This window comes from Alosa alosa, chromosome 4 (assembly GCF_017589495.1).
Source record: "Alosa alosa isolate M-15738 ecotype Scorff River chromosome 4, AALO_Geno_1.1, whole genome shotgun sequence".
Classification (NCBI taxonomy): domain Eukaryota; kingdom Metazoa; phylum Chordata; class Actinopteri; order Clupeiformes; family Clupeidae; genus Alosa; species Alosa alosa.
The window spans coordinates 1,657,531-1,684,002 of NC_063192.1; the positions used below are offsets into that span (position 1 = coordinate 1,657,531).

Consider the following 26,472-nt stretch of genomic DNA (forward strand, 5'->3'; position numbering starts at 1 on the left):
TGGTTAAATTATTTAGGTAGATAATTGACGATAACTGACAGTTGGAATGGCTCTAATGTTTGCTAGCAGTTATGCTAACTATATTATCAAAGATAATAATGTTAACCAAGTTACTTAGTTAACTTAGCTAATGTTTTCATTTTTAGTAGTTATGCTAACTAGCACTATGTTAACCATGTGACTTAGCTAACCTAGTTAATTAGCTTAGCTAATCATTTTTAGTAGGTATGCTAACTATGCTAACTAGCATGCTAACATGTTAAGTATGCTTACCATGTGACTTAGCTAACTTAGCTAATCATTTTTAGTAGGTATGCTAACTATTCTAACTAGCATGCTAACATGCTAACTATATTAACCATGTTACTTAGCTAACCTAGCTAATCATTTTTAAAAGTTATGCTAACTAACATGCTAACTATGCTAACCATGTTACTTAGCTAATTATTTTTAGTAGTTTTGCTAAAAATGCTAACTAGCATGTTAACTATGCTAACCATGTAACTCAGTTAATCATTTTTTGCAGTTTTGCTAAAAATGCTAACAATGTTAGCAATGCTAACATGCTAACTGTGCTAACCATGCTAACTAGCTACAGTGGGTAGGAGTCATAGTTGATGATAAGTAACAGTTACAATGGCTGAACAGTTAAAAAGTTCAGTAGTTTAAAGGGTTAAATTGTTTAACAGTGAAATATTGTAGTGAGGACTTTTATTTTGAAACAGTTTTTGGCAGAGGAAGCAGTTGAACAGGATGTGTAGTCTTAATAGGGCCAGTTTGTATGCTTAAAGCCTGAGACTGGCAGTTGATCCAGGTGGCCCGAACACCTGCCATAGGATTCTAATTGCTTAACGGCCGTATTGTGATCATAATCATAATGTTAAGTCAATGGGGAAATTTTGAATAGTTTTTAATTAATAGTTTAAAAAGTATAAAAGTTACAAAGCTGAAAAATACATAGCACCCATGTCCTAAGTAAGACCTACGTAACATAGTTTGAATGAAGTTTCTACGTTAAGCGGTTGAAGCTGCATTAAATGCGTTAGCGAAAGAATAAGAATAAGAACTAGAAAAGCATTTCCTGAAGGAAATACAAGTGCATGAAAATGCAAAAATATGATGTAAAATATCATACAGAGTAAAAACAAACTATATTGGTTGCTAAGTAGATGAGGTTTAATATAGTTGGAATGACTTAACAGTTAAATAGGTGGATAGTTTAAATGGTTAAATTATTTAGGTAGATAGTTGACGATAACTGACAGTTGGAATGGCTCTAATGTTTGCTAGCAGTTATGCTAACTATATTAACAAAGATAATAATGTTGACCAAGTTACTATGCTAACTAGCATGCTAACACACTAGCATGCTAACTATGCTAACCACGTTACTTAACTAACTTAGCTAATCATTTTTAGCAGTTTTACTAAAAATTTTAATTAGCATGCTAACTATTCTAACCATGTTACTTAGCTAACTTAGCTAATCATTTTTAGCAGTTTTGCTAAAAATGCTAACTAGCATGCTAACTATGCTAACCACGTTACTTAGCTAATCATTTTTAGCAGTTTTGTTAAAAATGCTAACTAACATGCTAACCATATTACTTAGCTAACATAGCTAATAATTTTTAGCAGTTTTGCTAAAAATGCTAACTAGCATGCTAACTATATTACTTAGCTAATCATTTTTAGCAGTTTTGTTAATAATGCTAACTAGCATGCTAACTATGCTAACCATGTTACTTAGCTAACTTAGCTAATCATTTTTAGCAGTTTTGTTAAAAATGCTAACAATGCTAACATATGCTAACCATGCTAACTAGCTACAGTGGGTAGGAGTCATAGTTGATGACAAGTAACAAGTGGGCAGAGGAAGCTGTTTAACAGGATCTGTAGTCTTAATAGAGCCATATTGTATACTTAAAGCCTGAGACAGACAGTTGCTGGAGGTGATCGGAACACTTGGCATAGGATTCTAAGTGCCCTACTGTGATGTCATAATCGCCAATGTTAAGTCTATGGGGAAATTTTTAGTAGTTTTTAATTAATAGTTAAAAAAGTATAAATGTTACAAAGTTAAAAAATACATAGCTGAAGTCTATGGGGATTTTTAAAAAGTTTTTCTTTAATAGTTTAAAAAGTATAAAAGTTTCAAAGTTGAAAAGACATAGCAGCTTCGTCCGTTTGAATACCTACGTTACAAAGTTTGAATGAAGTTTCTAAGTTAAACTGTTCAAGAGAAATAAGCGTCTGGAAAAAGTGGTAAGCGGAATAATAATAATAAGAAGTTGTTGCCTAGGAAGAACAGTACAGTGCATTTTCATGCACTGTAATAAGAAGAAGAAGAAGAAGAAGAAGACTTCGGATAACAGAACAGTGCATTTTCATGCACTGTAACAAGCTTATTTTCCCCCATAGACTTTGCATTAGCACTATGACATCACAATGGACTAATTAACTTGATTTGCACCTGTATCAACTTCCAGCTGCTCACTATTAGGACCCATCAAAGGGCCAGTTAAACTGATTGCACCTGTATCAACTGCTTTCTGCTTAACTAGGCCAACTCTCTCTGTGTCTCTCCATTCTACAAGGATATAAGGCACATTTCATCCAACTTTCTATCCATTCATCCTCTTCAAACCATTCACTCATCCACCCATTAAACTATCCATCAACATCCATTAAACAATCTGCCCATCAACATCCATTCAACTTTCTGTCTATCAACATCCATTACACTATCTACAATGTTTCCCCTAGAATTTTTTCCAGCAGCGGTGCTGTTGATCGTACAGTAGGAAGCCCCCAAAAAAAATGGACAGATTGAGTTACAAATTGATTTGTATTGTAAATGGACAGATTGAGTTACAAATTGATGACAACCATCAACACAAGCATGATTATTGCAGTACTTGAACAGGATTATTCATGTTTTTCTTTCACCTTTTTCATTTACATTATTAATATTAGCCACTGTACAACTGTTCACTGTAGGCCACTGTACAAACTATTACTATTTAGAATATACAGTGCTGTGCATAAGTTAAGACATTTATATATAATGTATTTATTTACGATACATGATGCATTAAAAAATAATTGATTATTATTGATTAAAAAGGCATTAAGACAAAAGGCAAAATATGTTTTTTATTCCTCCCTTTCAGCATGGGTGTCTTAACTTTTGCACAGCACTGTATAAACTATATAGACTCTTTCATGCCATTACACTGTATTGGTGCTGTGCAAGTCGAATTGAGTGCCTGTCACTTTAATGCCGTGACGGCCCATGACGCTGGCTTGATTCTCACGGTTTTAAGCTAACTTAGTAGCGTTGTTGTGCATGGTGCATAAGAATATGTGGATGAAATGAATTATGTTTCCCATGTCATTTGGTAAAATAAATGGTCAAAAATTCGAAGAAAATCTATCTTGGATTATAGCAGTCTTGTATCATATCTATAATTTTGGTGAGCTCTACAGGAATTACAAACTATCTCAGATGTAATGCTTGCGTATCCTATTACTCAAATTCAATTAAACCCACCAATAGGCTAGCTAGACCTTAGTTTCACAGCCTAGGTATGTTAGCAACACAGGGCTTGAAAGCATTGCCTGTATCACAAACAAAAACTAAACAATGCGTGGATTTATCTGGGAATAGGGTACTGAAGGTAGGGGCTGAGCTATCTGGCTGGCGTATTTAATTTGGTTCCTTGGTTAACATAATGTAGGCTACGTTTTTTTGCACAAAATTGCGTCTGCTAATAAACTTAAACACAAACAAGCGTGATCTCCTGTGGAATCCCTGACTGCGCCTTCAACGTTAGCCTACTATTATTTGTTGACATGAAACCTGAACGAACGCAGCTGTTCCTGAAGTTCACTTGCGTCTATTTTTTTTTTTTCAAAATAAATGTCCTCACTACAATAATTCACTATTAAATAATTTATATTAATTAACACAAATAACTATTTAAACTACTCAACTATTTAACTGTTCAGCCATTTCGCCAATGGGGGCGGTGGTAGTGTAGTGGTTAAGGAGCTGGGCTAGTGTGCAGTAGCTTGAAAGTTGTCGGTTCAATTCCCGGCTTCCACCGTTGTGACCTTGAGCAAGGCACTTAACCCCAAGTTGCTCCGGGGACAATGTGATCCCTTGTAATATAGCTGACATATGTAAGTCACTTTGATCAAGAAGTGTCTGCTAAATGTAATGTAATGTAATAATAATAATAATAATAATTTCAACTGTCAGTTGTTATCAACTATGACTCCTGGCAACTTTTTCCAAATAAAAGTTTGTTTGGCATTTTATGTTAATATACAGTATGTTTATATTTTCATGCACTGGTAATTTCCTCGAAATTACATTTTCTAGTTGCTTAACCCTTAAAGGTGTAGGTTTTTGAACATTCTAAGTTCCGCAACAATTGAAGGTTCTAAAATTCTATGTTGAATTCAATGAACCCAGATATTCTTTAGAATGTTAATTTCCCAACATTCCCGTCACACCAGTGTGACGGTACTCCTTTAAGGGTTAAGTGCTCTATTATGATGTCATCAGCCCATGTTAAGTCTATGGGGAAATTTTGAATAGTTTTTAATTAATAGTTTAAAAAGTATAAAAGTTACAAAGATGAAAAATACAAAGCCCCCATGTCCTAGGTAAGACCTACGGAACATAGTTTGAATGAAGTTTCTACGTTAAACGGTTGAAGCTGCATTAAATGCGTTAGCGGAAGAATAAGAAGCCTAGGAAGAACAGTACAGTGCATTTTCATGCACTGTAATAAGCATAAGCATAAGAATAAGAGGCCTAGGAAGAACAGTACAGTGCATTTTCATGCACTGTAATAAGAAGTCTAGGAAGAACAGTACAGTGCATTTTTATGCACTGTAATAAGAAGAAATCGGATAACAGTAGATTGCATTGTCATGCACTCTAACAACATACTAAGGCTAATTAAGGACCAAGCATAATGCATTCATTTTTTTAATCACATTAATCCCGTGCCACCACAAGACTTTTTATTTTACACGTCACTTTGTTATCAACAATCTCCTTTGGCTGCTACTATTTTGACCCTTTGATGCACCGTTCCTTGTCCTCAAACTGCCACAGACACTTCCTATCAAAGATTCTAAGAACTTTGCTTCCTAGTAAGCTTCTGCCATAGACAGTAAAATATTCTGCCTAGTCCAGAAGGCCAGCAGCAAGCGTAACGCAACGGTCAGGCCATAATAAGTTCTATCTCGGTTTGCCATAACTGACAATTGAATGTGCTCGCGTTGCGCTTTGAAAGTTGAACCAAGTTCAACTCAGTTTGTTCAACGCTGGCGTTACACCAGCGTTGCCACCGTTCCGCTGCCGAACCATAGTGAACAATAGGAAACCTTCCGCTTGCCGCTGGCTAATGTGATCCCCGCCTTAAAATGCTGTGGACACTGACAGTGACATGAGTGTGGGGCAGCCTTGGCCTACTGGTTAGCGCTTCGGACTTTTAACCGGAGGGCTGCCGGTTCGAACCCCAACCAGTAGGCCATGGCTGAAGTGCTCTTGAGCAAGGTATCTAACCCCTCACTGCTCCCCGGGCGCCGCTGTTGTTGCAGGCAGCTCACTGCGCCGGGATTAGTGTGTGCTTCACCTCACTGTGTGTTCACTGTGTGCAGTGTGTTTCACGGATTGGGATAAATGCAGAGACCAAATTTCCCTCACGGGATCAAAAGAGTATATATACTTATACTTATACTCTGCTTTCAACATTCAATTACATTAGATTCCATTCTTCTCAATACAACTCTGCACACCAGCATCACACTTTGTAGCCGTGTAAATCACGATTCGGTTCTATGTGGTCGGCACTGCTCCATAAAATCCATTGTTCATCCAGTGTTTGCCAGTTAAAAACTTTGGCACTGATGTGTGTAGCAAGTGACAGTGCACCAGACTGTATACAATAGTAGTGCACCGCAAATAGCGGTGTCGGCTTAATCGACATGGAATTAAAATATCACAGAAGCACTTCAAGTTTAAGCTTTAATCTAGCCTACAAGCTAAACATTGTTTACACTCACACTGTTACATGTGAACTGAACATGGAGATATGGACTAGACTATTTTTGTTTGTTATGCAATTCATTGACATGTGCAGTAGGCCAAGGCATTTTGCACACTTGTGCATATTTCTCAATATGAAAACTTCATTAAAATGAATCGTTGGACAGCCCTATTTTTTACTCATATGCGTTACTTGTAATGTGTTACTACCCACCCCTGCTTTACAGGGTATGTGAGCGTACAGCGTACACAGAGAAAAACACATGGATAAACACATTGTTGCATCATGATGGAGGCAATGGAAATTGATTCATTTACATCTCTTTCTTGCTTGTGATCTCAGTAAGCCCCCCTCCATTGAACTAGAAATGTTAATGATAGGCACCCTAGCAACCGCTGCAACCACTTTGCATTCACTGGTAGTTCTCCTGTAGTTCTTCTGCAGTTGCATTATTGGATTCATTGTCACATTTTCATGGAGTGAAATGAGGAAATTATTGTTATGGGGAAGTTATTCAATTACATACACTTTGTCTTTCTGAATATGGATGTTTCTGTGATCTATAATCTGAATCCTTATTTTTTTAGGTGTGGAGACATGAACCTCTTCTCCGTGGGAGAAGAATATTTTGCCTGGACTGTTAGTATCTTCATTCTAAGAAAAAAACAGCATTAATAGTAACAAAATATAACTACAAGTAATAAAAGAGCAGCCTCATACCACATTTCCCTTAGTGTATATTGTTATGGCAAACTTACAACTGCTCAAGGCAAAATCAAAGCCTCCCCCCTACGTGAATAAAATAAAACTGGTCGAAAAATGACGTTTACAAGGTTAAAACGGCCAGCAAATGTCATAAGCACATATACACACACACGGGTAGGCTACACACCAGTGTTGCGTGGGTTTGGTCACAAACGGCCCGCGGTCGCCCGATATTTTAATCAACCCGACCGCAACTCGGACCGCGAATATTAATTAGGACAAAATTATATCCGACCCGCTTATTCACAAAATGTGTGCTTTTGGTTATAGCCTGGATGCAGTGTGACAGTAGTCCATTTCTGTAAATCAAACTAATTTATTTGCGAAACTTTATGCAGTAGAACTACACGCAGTAGGCATGCAGGACATAATGTTTGCGCAGGAGAAAGAATGAGAATAAGAGAGCAGGCACGCACGCAACCACCAAGGATTAGAACACTAGGATAAGATTTGGCCATGGAGATATATCTTTCTTTCGAAAACAGAAATGGTAAGTAAGAGAGATACATTGCTGGTCAAAACGTTAGTGTAAGAACTGGTTTAAAATGCTGAATGAAGCACAAAGCTTTACTGAAGCACATCCACTGTTTAAAGTCACAAACACAAAGAACTAAGGTAACTTTTATGTATGCGCGAACCTATACATACCGGTAGATATGGCTGTGTAGTCTGTGCCACAACATTTATTCCTGCAGGCTGCCCATTTCGGCTGTTCGCAAGAAGTGGGCCTACATAGACCATAACTTGTACTACCGTCATCTTCTTTAAAACTTTTCCCAATATTTCCCATAGCCCATATCGCTTTTCCTGAAGGGGTGTCTTTATTATTTTGACTCGCGTCTTCAGCTTCTTTACTGTTGACTTTACTAACTGTATTGATCGTACAGTCCCTTAACGCAATGCGCCACAGAAGTATGTGCAGGTGCCCGTACACGTGCTACTAAACGTCATTAACCACCTTAGTCCAGACTACTGAAGTTTGGAAACTATCATGGTCCAAACTTACAGTACTATGTAAGTACGACAGTTTTGGGAACTTACATGTTGGTTAGTTGAACGATGCATCCTGTTAGTAAAAAGCTAACCTCCGTAGTTGTACGGGAAACGCACCCCATGTAGGCCATTAGAAATCTGTTTATTTTATTTTATGAAGCCTACACAGTTGATCACATGCCACATTCTCACTTTCAATAGACAGATGCAATAGCCATTGGTCAAGTATTGAGTATAAAGCAATTAAGATAGTACCCTATACAAAAAGTACTTCATACTATCATAAAAATTTGTTAAAACAAATAGCATTTTGCAACTTGACAAAACACTGGATTAAATATTGTAGGCACAGGAGAAAACTTGTATATCCATTGGCCCGTGGGGAGATCAAATGCCAGTTGCCTCTCCCTTCAGTGCTATGACTCGTTCGGCTGCAGGGCTTGAAAACGAAATTATTTTTCAAACGTTCCGTTCCGAACGGTTCAGGTAGGCCTATGTTTAACGTTTTCGTTCTTGCATGCGATCGGTCCTGAACCGGTTCGAAGCATAAAATATCGCTTCGTTTTAAAGTTCCGCAGTGTTTGGCGGGCCTATCAAGTCTATTTTTGTGGACTTTATCTTAGAATAGACATACTCATTATTTCCCCTTGATTTAGCCTATACCGTAGCTATGCCCAAAAATAATAAATCACAGGCGCATCCAAAAAACATTCAGATGGGCTATCCATCCCATAGCCTACAGACTTACTGTAGGCCTAACCTATGCCTATAAATAATTTCTTATCAAAAAATATTTCTGGATCGTGCTAAACTCCTTACCTGGTTGTAGCCTAAGTTTTATCCATATGGAGATCTTCAACGGCTTGCGCTATAATTCCAACCCTGTTTATAAACAAACCTGTCTGTTGCTGACAAGGCCTATCTCAAATTTCCCGCTTAACTCTTCTACATAGAATAGGCTATAATTAGCGCCAAACATTTCAAATCCCGACTTTAAAAGCGACAAGGCGTGGACAGGCAAAATAGGCTATTACGCATAGGCTACAAACAATTTCCAAATCAGTTTCAGTAGCCTACGCCACTGAGCTGGCCTAAGATCCCAAGTGGCAGACGGATGGGTTACATTACAACAGCAAGACAAAATATACACATTTGGACCAAAGGTCCATTTTATTAGTTTTTTTTTCAAACTGCAGAAATCAAATTATTAGGCTGTTCGCCTACAATCAAACGAGTAGAACCCTTAGGATATGCTTTTGTGAAATGTTATAAAATATATAGAGAACGAAAAAAAAGCGTTATTAACCGGTTTTGTGGATTTCAGAATAACGTTTCTGTTCCGGAACAGTTGAAGACCATTTTGTTTTCGTTTCCGTTTCCGCTCCTCGTAAAATTCCGTAAAATTCCGTTCGTTTTCGGTTTTCGTTCCTTGAACCGGTTCGGAGCCCTGTTCGGCTGTGAGCTTGTTTCGCCAAAAAAAAAACTATATTGCAGATATCAATGCGTCTTTGTTCATGGGTTTGGCCTCACAGCAGAGGCTTAGACAACTATGACCCACGTTTTGGTTTCGTAATTTGCCCTACTTATTGACTGCAATGTAGTCAATTGACAGGTTATTTTTATTTTTCTGTACAATAAACAAATACATCTGCTTTTTGCCGCAGAATTACACACTTGGCCAGCCTATAAAACGGGCACATTTTGGAGAGAATAGAGAATGTACGCACGCAAGAATCTGTAGGCTATTTGTGGCTGGTTACCAGCAAACAATGTTTAATGCATTAACTCAAGACGTCAAACATTTTCTAAACAATACAAACAGAAAGGATGCAGCAGGCAGCAAATATAGAAGAGTCATTTCCATTGGAAGAACAAAATGCTAAATGAAGCCCAAAGATATGAAGGCATATCTGGCAAGTTGTTATTTTTGAAGACGTAAATGGTTGGGCTATAGGCCCCTGTTTGCAAGGAGACATAAAGCGTGGAGCATGCCACACTATCCACAGCTGTGGTGGCGGGGTAGGGAGGATTACTGTTAAAGCAGGGATTTATATAGAATTCTTCAACAGAAGGCCTGCCTCAAATGCAGGCTTGCCCAAAAAAAGACCTGTGGTTTGCGCAGCCTACAGTAAGTAGGTCAGTGAGTTCTCTAGACTTCTTTTAAACTGTCTCAGAGGTGGAAAGTTGCGTTCGTTGGGGGAAGGGCCGGATTAACAATTCATAGACCCTTGGGAACAAATGTCTGATGGCCCCCCCAGCCAACGTGAATCGGGCGGTCAGTTAATAGGCCTATCTGTGAGGCTAAGCCTCACCAAGTAGCCCGTTTGTTTACAACTAACATTACACTTAATTAAACTGCTTATAGGCTATGCCGAAGTAGTTTCAACATTTTGAATATCAGTGTCGGGTGAATTAGGAAATGCCTTATGGCTGAAAGCTGCTTGGGATCTCCCCTGTCAAGCAATAACCATACAAAAAGTTAAAAACAGATGACATGATGCGCGTCACTGACATAATGCGCAAATAATATAGCCTAGATATTCCAATATATTCGAATACACGTGTTTATTTTAGAGGGGATATTTGAACGTCATTTGTGAGCAATTTGACAGCCCTAGTCCACTGTAGGCTATGCCAATCGTCTATTAACACCTTCCACCTAACCCCGGTGAGTGGGGGTCGCTATAATGCATGTGAAATAGCACCATTGAGTAGCCTATGCGAAATAGCCTTAAAATCGTTCCGGTGTTGTGTGCCTTCTGGTTTCTCCACCTACTGGTTTCCTTGCGCGTGCATGCGCCGCAGCAGTTGTCAGACATTCACAAACAAGTTGTTTTAGGCGGTTTGAAGTCGCTTTTTTTATACGCCATGAGCGCTCAGCTACATTACAGCCACTCGGACAAAAGACACGCGTGACTCTCTCCATCCTGTTTCCCTACTCTTTGAGCCAACTAATATGTTACGCGAATCAATTAACTATTGTAGGCTATCATTAATTAATAACGTAGGCAACACCCAGGTTACATGTTGTCCAGGCTATCTGAAACAAGGGGTTGCCTCTCATCTACAACTGGTTACCTTGGGCTGCTACAGTCGTCAGTGCACTGTGCACAGTAGGCCTATGCTACTCTTTGTGGTTGATCAACTAAAAATAAAAGACGTATTTGGTGATGACGTTATTGTAGGCCTAGTAGACCTAAATTCTGAGAAATTAAATGGCAAATGCAACGATCTACATAGCGCACAGTGTTGCGCGGTCTGCCCGAAATTAAGCGATTAGCTGATGACCCGTAATGAGTCATAAACAAAATATTTTAATGATATTCGGTCATTTTCTTGGTGGTCAGTTAAAATTAATTAAATATATATTTTCTACAAATAGGCCTACTTAAAATATCACGAGAAGGCTAGCATCAATACAGTAAAGTCAACAGTTAAGAAGCTGAAGACTGATGAGTTAAAATAATAAAGACACCGCTTCAGGAAAAGTGATATAGGCTATGGGAAATATTGGGAAAAGTTCTTAAAGAAGATGACAGTAGTACAAGTTATGGTCTCTGTAGGCCTACTTCTTGCGAAGCCATTTAAAAGTATGACGGCCAAAACGGGCAGCCTGCAGGAATAAATGTTATGGCACAGACTACACAGCCATATCTACCGGTATGCATAGGTTCGCGCATGCATAAAAGTTACCTTAGTTCGTTGTGTTTGTGACTTTAAACAGTAAATGTGCTTTGTGCTTCATTCATTATTATAAACCAGTTCTTACGCTAACGTTTTGACCAGCAATGTATCTCTTTTGCCTAGACCTTGCCTCACCATTTCTGTTTTCGAAAGAAAGATGTATTGTCCATGGCCTTCATGTCTTATCCTAGTGTTCTAATCCTTGGTGGTTGCGTGCGTGCTTGCGCTCTTATTCTCATTCTCTCTCCTGCGCAAACATTATGTCCTGCATGCCTACTGCGTGTAGTTCTACTGCATAAAGTTTCGCAAATAAATTAGTTTGTTTTACAGAAATGGCCTACTGTCACACTGCATGCAGGCTATAACCAAAAGCACACATTTTGTAAATAAGCGGGTCGGGTATAATTTTGTCCTATAATTCGCGGTCCCAGTTGCGGTCGGGCGACCGCGGGCTGTTTGTGACCAAACCTGCGCAACACTGATAGCGCACCAGACCGCGATGTCTTCAAGGGTTGAATGAAGGGAGTTTGCAAAATTTAGTGTATTTTTCAAGTCAATAAACATTCTTAATTTTCGAATGTCTTTGTCAGGGAACATCTGATTTTTAAAAACCATAGGCCTGGTAGTCGCTCAGACAAGGAGTTATAAGATAAAGGCAATAATTTGTGTCACCTAATGCAGTTCAGTGAATTAGCAAGATACCATCAGAAGCCAACAATCATAAAGCACCTGTGCAATGCTTGGCTCTCTCTCCCCTAAGCATGAAGCTGTCTGCGTGTTGTAGGCTAGATTTGCGTGAGTTCTTTCTATCTGCTTTACTTTTGTGAGTTGCGACCACCTAGGCTATGTTATAGACGTTCTATGAGGTACCAGTGTTTAGCTGTGTCACTAAACAATAAGCTTTGTCAGACTACTACGACCCGACAAAGCCTTGCGTTAATTCTTCAGATGGGAAGTGTCAGGAATTTTCATCCGAGAGACGCTCTCATTGGTGGTTAGTATATGGAGTAGGGAATTGACAGCAACATATCATATAAATGCTCTTCTGAATAAGCACAAAGTCATGCCTTTAAACACTCTTTAATAATCAAAAAAATAAACGCTAATGAAGTAAACTTGTGACCATCAAAAATCGTTTATCGCCTGTGATAACTCTGTGATAACAGGACGTAACAGGAAGGCATTTGGCTGAGCAACGGAGGTTAATATGCTCTATATTTTGTCCAAATGATGTCTGTCTATCATCGTTGCACTCGGAGAAAACCAGAATGTTTAATTTGTCCTTCTACGGCTGCAAACGGGATTCACTCGCCGTTAACCAAATATTTCTTTATTAGGGCAGGGCAGGCATATTTCTGGCTATTAAATTATTTCTAAACCAGTCTGCTAAAGTCTGTAGTTTAGTCTGTGTAGGGTTTTCCAGCTCCATTTCTTTTTACGAGACACCCTGCTCACTTGAGACCTCTGCCGGTTGTTGCAGCGTCACTGGAAAAATACAAATTAAAGTCGCGTGATCCCTCGCGCAGACCGCGAGGGAAGCTAGCCAAGTCGAAGCACTGCCCACTGTATGGGCGGGTGCACAACACACCATGCTTTTCTCATCCACAAACACACACCGGCGCACATCCATGCAAAACATTACAAATTACACAATTACAATGAGAAACATAATTAGAATCAAGATATTACGAAATACATCTCACAATGAGTAGTTATTCACCATCATTTGCAAATTGGTAATGACCAATAATGACCAATCATTTGAACATTATTGGGGTAAGTTTTGCTTTTTCCATGATGGTAACCCATTGTCAGTCAATAGTGAAAGTAATTAACTGTGTTACTGTTTTGTCGTTGACTGACACCACGGTGAAGTTAGTTTCACTTTGCCAATGAGTTCAAATAATAGACGAGTGCAAATGTGTGTAGGCTATACTATGCTAGGTTTTAATAAAGCATGGTTTAATGGAATAACTGTTCTATACAGTCTCGCGTATACAGTATTAATGTTTTACTCTGCCATGCTAGATGGCGATATGCGCCCAAACGCAACACATTCCCCAAACTTTTCATCTTAGCTAACTTGCTAGTGAACTTTCCATATTAGCTTACTTGCTAGCAAACTTTGCATCATCAGTGTGCTAACTCTGGCAGAAATCTCCAGTGTTCTTTATTCCATGTAGTTTCGTGTTGCAGCCACAGGGTTGCAGCAACAGCACGTAGACTAGCCTACAGGAAAGCTGCTGCGCATGAACTAATTCGGAATATTTTGAAAACGTAACAGCTAGATATTCTGTCTTCTCATTTTGTAGACGAAAATTAAGAGATTTTATCTTAGTTTTTGTTTCATACAAAACATTTTAGTCTCGTATTATTTCGTCAACAATAATGCATCTTAAGATAGTCTTACACACGAGCTACACCAGGCGCGTAACTGAAGCGTTCCGTTCGCGTTGCGTCTGCTGCAACAATTAGCTTCCATTATAATCAATGGAAGTAGCTACACGTGACAGTGGGGCGTACGTTCGAAAAAAATAGACCATTCATCTAAAATGGATTTAACGCGTCGCGAACGGAACGCTTCAGTTACGCGCCTGGTGTAGCTCAGCCCTTAGTCGCAGTTTAAATTAAATTACCAAAATTAGGAAACTTAATGTTACCCTTAACCTCGTTGACACACAGATAACTCTCAGTCCAAACTGTTTATTGCCGTTTATTGATGTTTGCTAAACAATTTAATCTTTTTAAAGGTGTGTTCTGTACTCACGCCGGTGCATCTCCATTAGATTACATGCAATCGAAACAAACATGTTCCCCCATGGGGACGTTTCAGCCATGGTAACCACGATTATGACTAGATGTTATGTAGCAGTAGCACCAGTTTTAAACATTTGGGGCACTATCTTCCACTCCAGCGCAATTGACTTTGCCAAATCGCTTTGTGGGCGGATCTTGGGCGCTGTTGCTATTTTACCGGCGGGATCATGACTGTTGCGCCCGACGCAAATCTAAAATGGGGTGGTCTGTAGGAGCTACATTACTCATGGATGTGGTTTGGGCGTAACATGCAATAAACCAATCAGAGCATCATCTCACATTCCCTTTAACAACAGGCACGCTTGTTCCATAGCGGATTGCTATTATGATGGCGGATTTGCCAGGTGCAGCCAGGAATGGTTCACAGCGCTATAGTCAGTTGGGAACAGTTTGCTATTGATTTTTCCTCTTGACAAAATGTAATACAGAAATGTCACTCTCCGATGTTTTGGGATCACTCTCACTGAATCACGAGGTTATGAATGCATGGTGATATTTTTGCAATGTAATCTAACATTACCTCACTATAGACAATGCAGATCTTCTGTCAGATAAGCTCTCCTCTCCCGTGCTGCTGCTGGGGCATTTGGGTTAAATGGCATCGGCATGCAGTTCAACAACACGTCTCATTAAGTCCTCTAATATTTCCTAATTTATGTCATCAACAAATCCGTGATTCGTGGAAATGTGTACGCTCGATGTATACCTATTTTTTCACATCGGACACCACACTGATTTCCCTCGTGTAGCAATATTTGTCCTTCTAATTATGTATGGTTTGGAGAAATGGGAACTGCGTCGTATAGATGAGAGGAGCAAAGTGCATTGCGCAACACAGGCACCTAAGCAAGCGCTCCTGCAGGTGTAAGCTACGGCTGTACCTTACTATCAGGCAACTCAACAACGAGAAACAGTTTCCAAGTTGACCTAACTTTCCAACTCTGCACAGTATCCCATTAACTGCATGACATTAGGCTATTCACAATATTTTATGTAAAGTAGAGTTTGTAAACACGTTATCATCAACTTAATGCACGCACAACTTTTGTTTGAGCAGGAGAGAGAATAATAAATGTATGGACACAGCAACTACAGAAATTGTAGTCAAGGCTACTTGCTGCTTTCTTTTACTATCTATGGTTGCTGGTTAACAGCACATAATAAGCTGATTTAAGCTAATTCACAAACTCAAGACTTCAAGGCCATCATGGATATAAAACGTTTTTTGAAAACAACGAAAGGATGGAGGGAGCATAGCAAAGCTTGGAGTTATTTCAGATGGGCTACAACAAGGTAGGCAAAATTGTGGTGCTTGTCAAAACCTTAATATAATAATAATGCTTATAGGCTGGTGTTTAAGCGCACATGATGTTTAAAGCCATACACAACGGTAAATTGGAACAAAACTAAAGGTAACTTTAGCCTTTATAGGGCTGTATAAAGTTGTCCAAATTATTAGGTCATAATTAGGCGTTGTTGTTGGAAAGATATTTCATGTAGATGTACAATATAGGCTACTAATTTTTTAGTTGACCAATGCATGCACAAAACCGGGAAACGGACAAATATTATCAAGGCTTTGAATGTTTCCATCTGTGCACAGGGTGTCTGTAGATCGGTGTGCATAGCATTCATTTCTGCAGGCCTGTGGCCATGCATGCGCCCTTAAAATAATATCTGAATTTGCGCCCATGACTAATTCCTGGTCTGTGGCGGAATTGTTTTCTGAAACTGCAAAATATCAACAGGGACCGTTTGCGCCGGAACAGGCACCCTCTTTTTGCTGAAACGGCCCCGTGGGCGCACATGTATCTGTGGAGGGAATATTCCAATATGCGCTGACTGCAAAATAGGAAAGACAAAAGCGCAAGTATACAAAGTCAATTGCACTGAAGTGCAAGATAGAGCCCTTTGTCTTTTCGTCTATATCCATGTCAATGATCTTAACTGTTTAATAAGAGGAAGAGAAAAGTACGAGAAGAAAAACTAATTTTCATTGGTCAAATTTTTCCCATGCATTTTTACTACTGTATAGTAGTTAGGCCTTCTGTAAAAAAGTGACCGTTATTAATCCTTTGCTAGCAGTAATGTACTGTAAACACAGTACAGTATATTAATGCTCGTCTTACAGTAAAATACTAGTAGCCTACATTTACAAAAAAAAAATACTGTGTAGGCTACATTTTGTTATTCAGTTTTGGAATACACCCTTCTTGCAGGCTAAACACCTTCATTGTTTACCATCCTAATAATCATAATCATCGTTGGTTTGTCACATGCAGGACAAGTTCATTAACTAATTCTGGCTGTCAATTAGACGTCTACCCAGACAACAAATAACCTCTTGCCGACGTTGGGGCGCGTGTGCCTGCCCGACATAAAGTGCTCCGGTGAGATGTCTTATGGAGATCGGTAGCTAATCGGCAAGATATCGGGAAGATGGTGGCATTAGAATGATCGCCGACCGTGAGCCAACGTAATTAGGCCAGTCAATCTAGCCCAAAAACACAAAAAATTTGCAACAGAAATGTCTCATAGTCTTTATTGGTCCTAATACCCTCCTGAATCATATACTAAAAGTCTACCGCCATAGATGGAGTGGAACATTTTTTTTTTTAGATTAAAGGCCAAAATTGTGCCCAACACTCTAAGTAAATTGAGTAGAATAGGGGAAAATTCTCAGTGACATCATACCAAAGAAAAAATGTATTACAGGTTTTTGAGATTTTATTTATATATGCAAATTAGGCATTTATTCATAAAATGTACCTTAATTTGCTTTTATTGCAAAACACACAATCTGAAAATTGGATGAAGCCAGATTAAAAATGTATTGTTTAATTATGTTGAGAATACAGAAAGACAAAATTAAAGAAGCAGCTGTGGCTATGTTTCTCATCCCATACATTAGAAAATACTATTTAGTCAGATGTTTTTGGTATAAAATGTAGAAAATATCAGGCTATTGAAAATATATCAACATAACTCCTCCCTAATCAAACACAAAATATAGATAGGAAGAAATATAATGAATAGTTGGTAACACTTTACGGTAAGGGTACATTAATTATCATGAATTAATTCATGAGTTATGCATTACTTCATTTCTTTATGTCTTATGAATCATCAGGAATTTACATGAGTTTATAGTCTCTCATTCATGACCTCATGCATGAACAACACATCAACTAAAGCATTAGGTACAATGGGTACATCATTATGATTTATGATTTATTAAGCATGATCATCATGATTACATAAATGTAAGCTTAATAACTCATGAGTTCATCGTGTTTGTGGCCCCTCAATTAAAGTGTTAACAATGACATGTGTTTAGAGAACTGCACAAGTTGTGCTCAAATCAGAATTTGAGTAGTGATAACCACATGTTTGGAAGAAAAAGAAATCATCATCATCATTCTTAATAAATCATAATGATGTGCCCACAAGAAGAAACCTGGAACCATTTTAATTCATAACTGAGGCTAAACCTGGCAAAACAAATTTGGGATATAACAGTTCTGGTTGCAGTCCATTTCAAGTACAAACTTATTTAGAACAAACAGTCTCAGTGTGCCTTGCTTCTTATCAGCATAGGCCTTATTCAGGGCCAATTCCAGCTACCAAAGCACCACAGGAAAACCTGATGGCCACGAAACACCACTAAAGAGAGATTCATTCTTTTCAAAGCACACAGTACAGTTGTTCAGTTTTACAGATGTTATCAGATGTTATCGTGGGCCGCTAGAAACGTTTCTGCGGGCCGCCATTGGCTCCCGGGCCGCACTTTGAGAACCTTTGTGAGATATTAAGGAATTAAGTACTGCATAATTCATGAATTAATTGTCATGTCACTCTTATGTCGATAATGTCAAGTAAAGTTTAACAAAGTGATTTCTTAAAGTCTTACACTTTTGTTGCACACAATATTGACTGACAAGGGGTTACCATCGAAAACATATCCTGAAAAGAGCAACACTTACCCCAATACTAAAATCCTTAGCACATTCATCCAAGCAGACCAGTTGTGTTGCCTGGGACTCGTTGCTGTCTCACCAATTGTTATATCCAGGATTTTCGTGGCTCCGAATGGTTCAAATGTTTGTTAGCGAACAGGAACGGAACGGGTTCTCTGTCAGCTGAAAAAGGATATGTATGTGTGGTCACCCATTGTGTTCTTAAAGATATATGCAATTATTAATAATAAATACATAAACAATAATAATAATAATAATAAAATAATAATAATAATAATAAAGATACATAGTAAAACTATTCATAGTAGTTGAAGTGACTTCTACATAACAAGGTAACGTCCTTTGAGATTAAATTATCTTGAACAAAAAGGCTGTTTGTACAACACAAGTATGTATAATTGTTTGATCTCTCAGACCCACAGATACACAGAAGATGGGGACTAATTATTGGGGTAACACTGGCTTTCCTGCTTACTTTAGTTGTCCTGGGAAATTGTGCCTGGTACCAGTTTTTGAAAAGATTCTCAGGTAATGCTTCAGAACTGACTAAAATTTAATCATACATGCGTATAATGTCATTTTTCTAATGTAATTTGATGTTGAAAATTAACTTTTTAAAAAAGTCAGCAGTTTTGAATTTCAGACATTAGAATTTCAGAGTTTAAACGGATCTATGACACTTGTTTCTTTAATATATCTCTCTTTCTCTAGATTTAGTTTCCAGTAGACCTGTTTTGCTAGTAAGTTCCTCAGATGAGACAAGCCATGTCTCAGCAGTTTTAGCTCTCGCTTCTGGCCTAGAAGCAGAGCTGAACTGCAGCGTGCGACTTGCTCTGTGGGACCACTGTGCCTCACAGGACTCTGTAGCTCATCTGGGGCCTGTCCCCTGGCTTCACACACAGTGGCAAGCGGTGTTACAGACTGGAGGCGTGATACTAATTGCTTGGAGTTCCAGTGCTTCTGGTGCCTACAATTTCACAGGAGAACGTGGGGAGACAGAGGATGGAAATAAAAAAAACAGACACCCATATTTAGACTGTGAACATTTGCAATTTTCGAGTTTTGAGTATGATGAAAACCATGAGACATGTGATTATGAAATGAAAGCGTGGACCTACAGATTAAAAGGAGAGGAAGACACAGAAAGAGAAGAGAAGACTTCAGTGACTACTCAAGTGCTTGTTGCTACTCTTTCATGTCTTCAAGCTACACTGCAGTCAGGCCTCCAGAGTAAAAAAATAATCTTACTTCATTTTGAGAGAAAGGGCTATAGTGACAGTGAGACCGATGGGGATCTTCCAGCTGTGCTACACACCTTGCCAACTTATTATTTGCCACAGAACCTCCCTAAACTTGTGTTAGAGCTGAGTATGGGCCCCAATAAAAGGAATGCTCAAAATCAAGGACAAGAAAGGGTGGGCAAAAATTTCAGTGGCTGGTTGTGGTTGGCTGGAACTTGTTGGGCCCATCATGTGTCATGGCGGCTTGCACAAAAATGGACAAATTGTCTCCAGTAAGGCTGAGTTCCAGAATGGAGAATATACAGGCGATGCTTTGTACAGAAAAAGAACATCTCTCTCATTACTTTTGCTAACTTCCATAGCAGCACAGATGTGTCAAATTGTGATTGTGTTTTGCAACAATTCATTTGATTTGATGCTTCTAGGCCCATAACATGTCTATTGGACCCAATACCTTCTAGTCTATTTAAATAACTGTTGCCTGTTTTACTTAGCTCCTGTCTCCACATTTTTTATGAATTATTTGCACTAGGCTTTGTACCATATGCTTTTAAAACCATAATTATCAAACCACTACTCAAAAAATCTAACTATAGTTCTGCAGAACTATAGACCGGTTTTCAATCTACCTTTTATGTCAAAACTGCAAGAAAGCTGTTGCCAACCAATTACCAACCTACCTATCCTAAAACAGCCTTTTCAAGAAATTCCAATCAGGCTTCCGGTCGTGTCATTCCACCGTAACAGCTTTGACACAGTTACACAGTTAATTACTTTCACTATTGACTGACAGTGGATTACCATGGAAAACATGGCCTGAAAAAAGCAACACTTACCCCAATAATGTATGAATGACTGAATGTTCATTATGTCATGAATGAACTAAAAAATGTATCCTGCAGAGGAGTTGCTGCTTACATCTCGTGACAGCTGTGCTTCATATGTGCCTTTTGCTATAGACCAGGTTTTTTCTTGGTCAGTGGCATAATGCTTTTTAGATGGTGTAAAATAGCGTTTTTTAGGGCTAGTCCACACGTACGAAACCGATCTTTTTTTCCTCCGTCTTCCCTGAAACCGCATCAAGAATATTTGCGTCCAAACGGATCCATCTCAACACGGCTCAACACGTTACTTCATACCCCAGGCCTATAGGTGGCACTGTTTCTTTACAGAAATTGAGCAAAATGTTTGTGCTTTACAAACAGACAGAATAGGCTATGACGAAATGGCTAGTGCAAGGAAACCAGAATTGTTTGTGTGGACTGATGGTGAACTGTCAACTGTAGTCAACTGTAAAACTAATAAACTTTATTTTACGGTTTGTGAAGGGTGCAGTCCCGTCCTTTATTTGGCTAACGCAGGTAGGCCTACTAATCACCTTTACTTTCTTTGGTTGTAGGATAGTCCGTGATTCACATTAGTTTTGGCTATCATCGCAATTAGGCTACTAAACGCAAGGCTTACCCAAGTTCTAGGCTATTCTGTCGCCACATTTATAATATTGCTATAAAACCTTTGTTACTAACAGTCAATATGTTTGCCTGCATCAAATCAAATCAAATCGCGCATTTGCATTCAGTGTGCTACCATCGGCTTAACGTGAGTTCTAAGCGTCTTTGTATGCTTATATCTGATTTCACTCGACTGTGAATGCATGTATATATGTTGTAAGACATGTAAAATAAATGAATGACACTGGCACTTCGCACAAATTAATGTAGCCTAAACTTACACCGCACTTTCCTAATAACTTAAGTTCTCTCGCGTCACTGACAGTAGCTAGAATGTATTAAAAAACACTGGGAAAAAACAGTGTTCAGTCCACCAAGTCATATCGGCGCTGTGCAGCACCAGTTGTGATATTTATCTTACGGAGTGTAAACGTAGGTAATGTCATGTATGAAAACTAGTATTGTTAGGCAATACTATAAGTGCAAGTCCAGGGCAGCTGAGGTGTGGCGATGACATCATCGATCACGCCAAGCAGGATGTCGCGGTTTCGCTGTCTAAAACGAATTCAAGCGGACTCACGGTTTCAGATTTCTCCACTCTGGGACCAGGTTTCAGAAAAGTGCGGTTTCGGGCAGTGCGTTTACAGGATTCGTTTGGACGCTCGGCCAAGACGAAGCAAAACCTCTGCGTTTAACCTAAAAAGCGTCTCCGTGTGGACGGGCCCTTAGATAATGCGCTAGACCACACCTTAGGTCGTTAATTGCCACAGCCCTGGGCGCATTGTTTAACAAAAGATAAGTGCAAGATAGGAATACGCTTTGTGTCGTGATAAGAATACGCTTTGCGCTCCGTTTTAGATCGCCAAGATAGGGCCCATAATTAGCAAACTTAATGTAAAGATTCACTGTTATGCTGATGACACACAGCTGTATGTCCCTGCCCTACCAAACGACCCCTGGATGCTGGCCTCCTAACTATCCCATCTGTTAAAAAGAGATCAACTGGGGCCTCATGTATGCCATCTTTCACATTCACGGTCGGATGTATCTGGGTAAATGAACATAAAAAATGTGCGTACTGTATTTCCTGTGGTTTTCCACTCCAACCTCATGTCTGGCAAAATATGGGCTATTAAAAATAACACTTCGAAGTAGGCCTATGTTTCCAGATAAATGGACATGCAACATGGGCAAATACTACTAAGCTATGCAACAGCCTATCTACAGTATAATGACAACTGTAACCTTCAGGGGTGTGATTTTTCCGTTTTTTTTTTCGACCTGAAAATGAGACCCATGCAATTTGTATAGATCCGCTGAGTTTTTTTTAGGTCTGTCGGTCAGAGGTAGGCTAGGCTATATTTCTGTATAACACACACCATTGTTGTGTAGGCTATAACAGGCTGCTGACAATTACAACGGGTTTTGTGCTTCACATCTTTCCGAATATCACACTGCAAGTAGTCTAGTCTGTTTGCTAGTGGATTTCATTGAAAGTGAAAGGAGACGGGTTGATCAGCTGCGTTCTGAAGAATGCTTGATTCAAGTTTAGTGTGTGTGGTGAACTAGTTTCTCAGCAGAAGCCATGAAACGGTAAAGGTCAACAAATTGATTTAAAAAGACATCATGTATAAAGTTTTTTTTTCTCGTTTTGGCTTTGCATCGGGTTCGCTGTCAGGATTTTCCGATAGGCCTAATAAATCTTGTGATGCTGATATTGTAAGCTGTGCTTGAAGTTAGCTGTGAGAGACTAGCCTAACGTTACAGGTTTTCATAGTTTTAACCACAAAGCCTGTCTACCTTAGACCTACTAAATTGTTTAGTTAATACCTTGTCATTTCACGTTTGTCCAGCCGTTCACCTCCATGAACCTTACGCCCCATGTCATCTAAAACATATTTCGGGATGCCATCTCACCATGAGAAAACGTAACGTTATGGTGACAGTGCTAAGAGATCAAAGCTTTGGCATGCTTAGTAAACATTAGTCTTGCACATAATATTGAGCTGAATATTTAGTGGAACTGTAGCATTGTGCTGATAGATAAAAAGTCACCTTTTTAAAGGAGCAGTCTGCATTTTAACCCTAGCTCTCCATTTAGTGTGTGCGCTTGTAAAACTAGTGTTGTAGCCTACATACAATCCTGGTGCAGTAGCATAAAACAGTTAGAGCCTACCATTTATTTTAGGAGGAGAGGTGTAGGACCTACAGTGTTACTTTGGGAGGAGAAGAATCGATGTAATTTGATTCTCTTTGGAACTGAAATATCAACAACCTTCAAGTTGCAACCTCTTCAATCAGCATCAATGTCAGTAGGCCTATCACGTGATTCACAAATTTGTACATAGGCCCAGAGGACTGTTAGGGGGCAGGCTATATATTATCATCGAGTAGGCCTATAGTAAATAGTTTTGTCAACATTTTAACTCGATGTTTAAGTTATAAACAAAACATGTTATAAATGGAAAAAATCCATGGTTCTGTGTCACTGTTGGCAAAATGATCATGATGGCTTATATATTTCAGCCATATTTGGTGTAGTCTTGTGTAGGCCTAGGCGACTTTGCTCTATTATATTCGTTTTCTTTAGGCCTTATAGGCTGTATTATAATATGCTATAATGTTTGAAATATATGTATCTCAATATATCAATACTTCCCATAAAAGTCATCAGATGTCATCATTTAAGGGGTTATTTTTCAAAATGTTCTTGGGTCTGGGGGGGGGGTGTCACTCCGTGCTACGTATATTTTCCTTTTTTTACCTTTGCCAATCACATCCCTGAACCTAATTAGAGAAGATCAAGAATTAAAAGGGAATGTGAAACTCATTTAGAGACAGCGCAAATATTTAGTTCCACAATTGTTGATGACTGGCTTATCAAACAATTCAGATGTTGTAGAGCTTTCCACAAAAACCTGTGATGAATGGGGTCGGCTTCACACATTTGCCCAAACATTTGCCGGACGTTTTCCCTTCATATCTCTGATAGTTTTCATTAAAAAAAATACATAAGGGACAGATATCCTTCACATGGTAAATTTATCACTGCTGTCTGGCATTTTTCCTAAGTCACTGAAAACAGCTGTTGTAAAGCCACTTCTCAAGAAGAATAACCTGGAGGTCTCCATGCTAAACAATTACAGGCCCATATCCAATCTACCTTTTATTGGCAAAATTATTGAAAAAGTAGTCTTTAATCAACTAACCATATCTACAAGAAAGGAGTTTATTTGTTGCCATTGGAAAATGTACCTCAACACCAACAACATTTTCTTCAGCTGAACAAAGAAAAAACTGAAGTAATTATATTTGGTAAAAATGAGGAAAGACTTAGGATTGCCACTCTCCTTGACACAAAAGGGTTGAAAGCAAAGGATACTGTTAAAAAGCTTGGTGTATTAATTGAAAGAGATCTAAATTTCAACAGCCACATGAAAGCGATAACTAAACAGCTTTTTACCACCTCAAAAATATTGCCAAACTTAGAGGGCTGATGTCAAAAGATGATTTAGAAAAAACTCATTTATGCATTTATCTCCAGCAGGGTTGATTACTGCAATGGACTGTTCACAGGCCTTCCTAAAAAGACTATCAAACAACTTGAGGTGATACAAAATGCAGCAGCTAGGGTTCTCACAAAAACTAAAAGAACTGACCACATTACTCCAATTCTTAAGTTCCTGCTCTGGCTTCCAGTAAGTCACAGAATTGACTTTAAAGCACTACTGCTTGTTTATAAATCACTAAATGGAGCAGGACCTAAATACCTTTCAGACATGCTTCAGCAGTACACACCCTCCAGACCTCTCAGGTCTCAGGAGAAAAACCTGTTATTAAAACCTGCTGTTAGAACTAAACATGGTGAAGCAGCTTTTAGCTCCTATGCAACTCAGCTCTGAGCCCACTTCCCTGATAACGACGGAGACACGCTCTTAAGAGGGTTTTCTACGATTCATCTTACGATCGTTCGTTTGGTTTCTCCGACTGTTTCCCGAACATGCTCGTAGCGTGAACGCGCGTGCACTGCTCTTAAGATGCTCTTAAGGGGAGCTGTCCACTTTAATAGTTCTGAAATATCCTCTGATTTGACGGTGATGTCAGGTGACTGCACGTCACAGCTATAGGCCTACCATTTAAACTTCGGATCTACACATTAATTCACATCAATACGGAAATAGAAACACTTTGACATCTGCATGTAAGCATCCCAAGTAGGTTATATACCACACAGAGACATAAATAATTGTAATTATTTTAAGATTAGATTGTTGCACCATGCAATAATTTTTCGCGGTGCCACTTAAGAACACGTTTGAAGATAAGAAGAAAGAGAGGAAATGTGTAGGCTTAGATTTTGATGCAGTAGGCTACAGACTAAACCACATGTTGCTTTCTCTGCTTTTTTACCTCATAGGCCTAATAAAATATTCACTTAGCAAAGATAATGTCAAACTATTCTGGCAACGCCTCGCTTCATAACTTGATTGCATTTTTGTCCGCTTTTCATCACATTATTATGACCATTAAATGTAGGCTATTTTGCACGCTAAAATCTGATTCATCACAGGTAAACACAATAAAGAATGGGAACGTAAATTGGATTATGTATTCTAAGTTGTAATTCCTCTGTATGTCCTGTTGGTGACCTCAGTGAGAAGTACTGTTAAGACGCTCTTAGCTGGTAACGAGTACTCTGGAGCACTCGTAGATCTACGAGTGTTTTCACGATGCTCTTAAGCTACGATGGTTTCGGGAAACAGTCGGCAAATCTTAAGACGTTCGTAAGAGGGACTTTACGACGCTCTTAGGCTTAAGATGCTTTCGGGGAAGTGGGCCCTGGAACCAACTTTCGGATGACATTAAAAGGGCCCCAACTGTAGCCAGCTTTAAATCTAGACTTAAGACCAAACTGTTCTCAGATGCTTTCTGCTAACTGCACTGAGTTACAAATTCTGAATCTGCCTTGAAAATTATTCTACTTTGTGTCTTTTTTTGTCATTTTAATTATTCTTTATTTTTAAATGATTTTACCTTGTGTGTTTTATGTTTTTTTTATTCATTTTTTTAATTGTTTTACTATTATAATCTAACTATTCTTTCACTATTGCCCTTTTATGCTTTTATTTGTTATTACTGTTTGCTTTTGTTTATGTAAAGCACATTGAATGACCTCTGTGTATGAAATGCGCTATATAAATAAACTTGACTTGACTTGACATCTATTGACACTTTCCTGCTATAAACAAGACAGATAATACATCTTGCTCTTTATTATGGGAGTCCCTCAAGGCTTATCTTAGAGGTCAGATAATCTCCTATGCTTACAATTGAAAAATAAAAAGATACCCGCACACTGTTCTATAAGCTCCCTAAGGATACCTGATGAAGACCTCTGGTCGAAACGTTTTTAATAAACCACTCTGGGAGCTCATAGAACAGTGTGCGGATATCTTTATTTTTCAATTGTCGGCTA

At 38.8% G+C, this 26,472-nt stretch overlaps 1 protein-coding gene across 2 annotated transcripts in view; it reads left to right on the forward strand.

Moving 5' to 3' along the window:
• Positions 1-20,034, forward strand: part of LOC125292836 — a 34,169-nt gene extending 14,135 nt beyond the window's left edge. For both annotated transcript variants that reach the window (XM_048240291.1, XM_048240290.1), the window contains exons 3-5: positions 6,656-6,707; positions 18,719-18,832; positions 19,016-20,034. In XM_048240291.1, the coding sequence (XP_048096248.1) occupies positions 6,656-6,707; positions 18,719-18,832; positions 19,016-19,821 (972 nt within the window). In that variant the 3' untranslated portion in view covers positions 19,822-20,034. The remainder of the gene's footprint in view (positions 1-6,655; positions 6,708-18,718; positions 18,833-19,015) is intronic.
• The last annotated feature ends 6,438 nt before the right edge of the window (positions 20,035-26,472 follow it).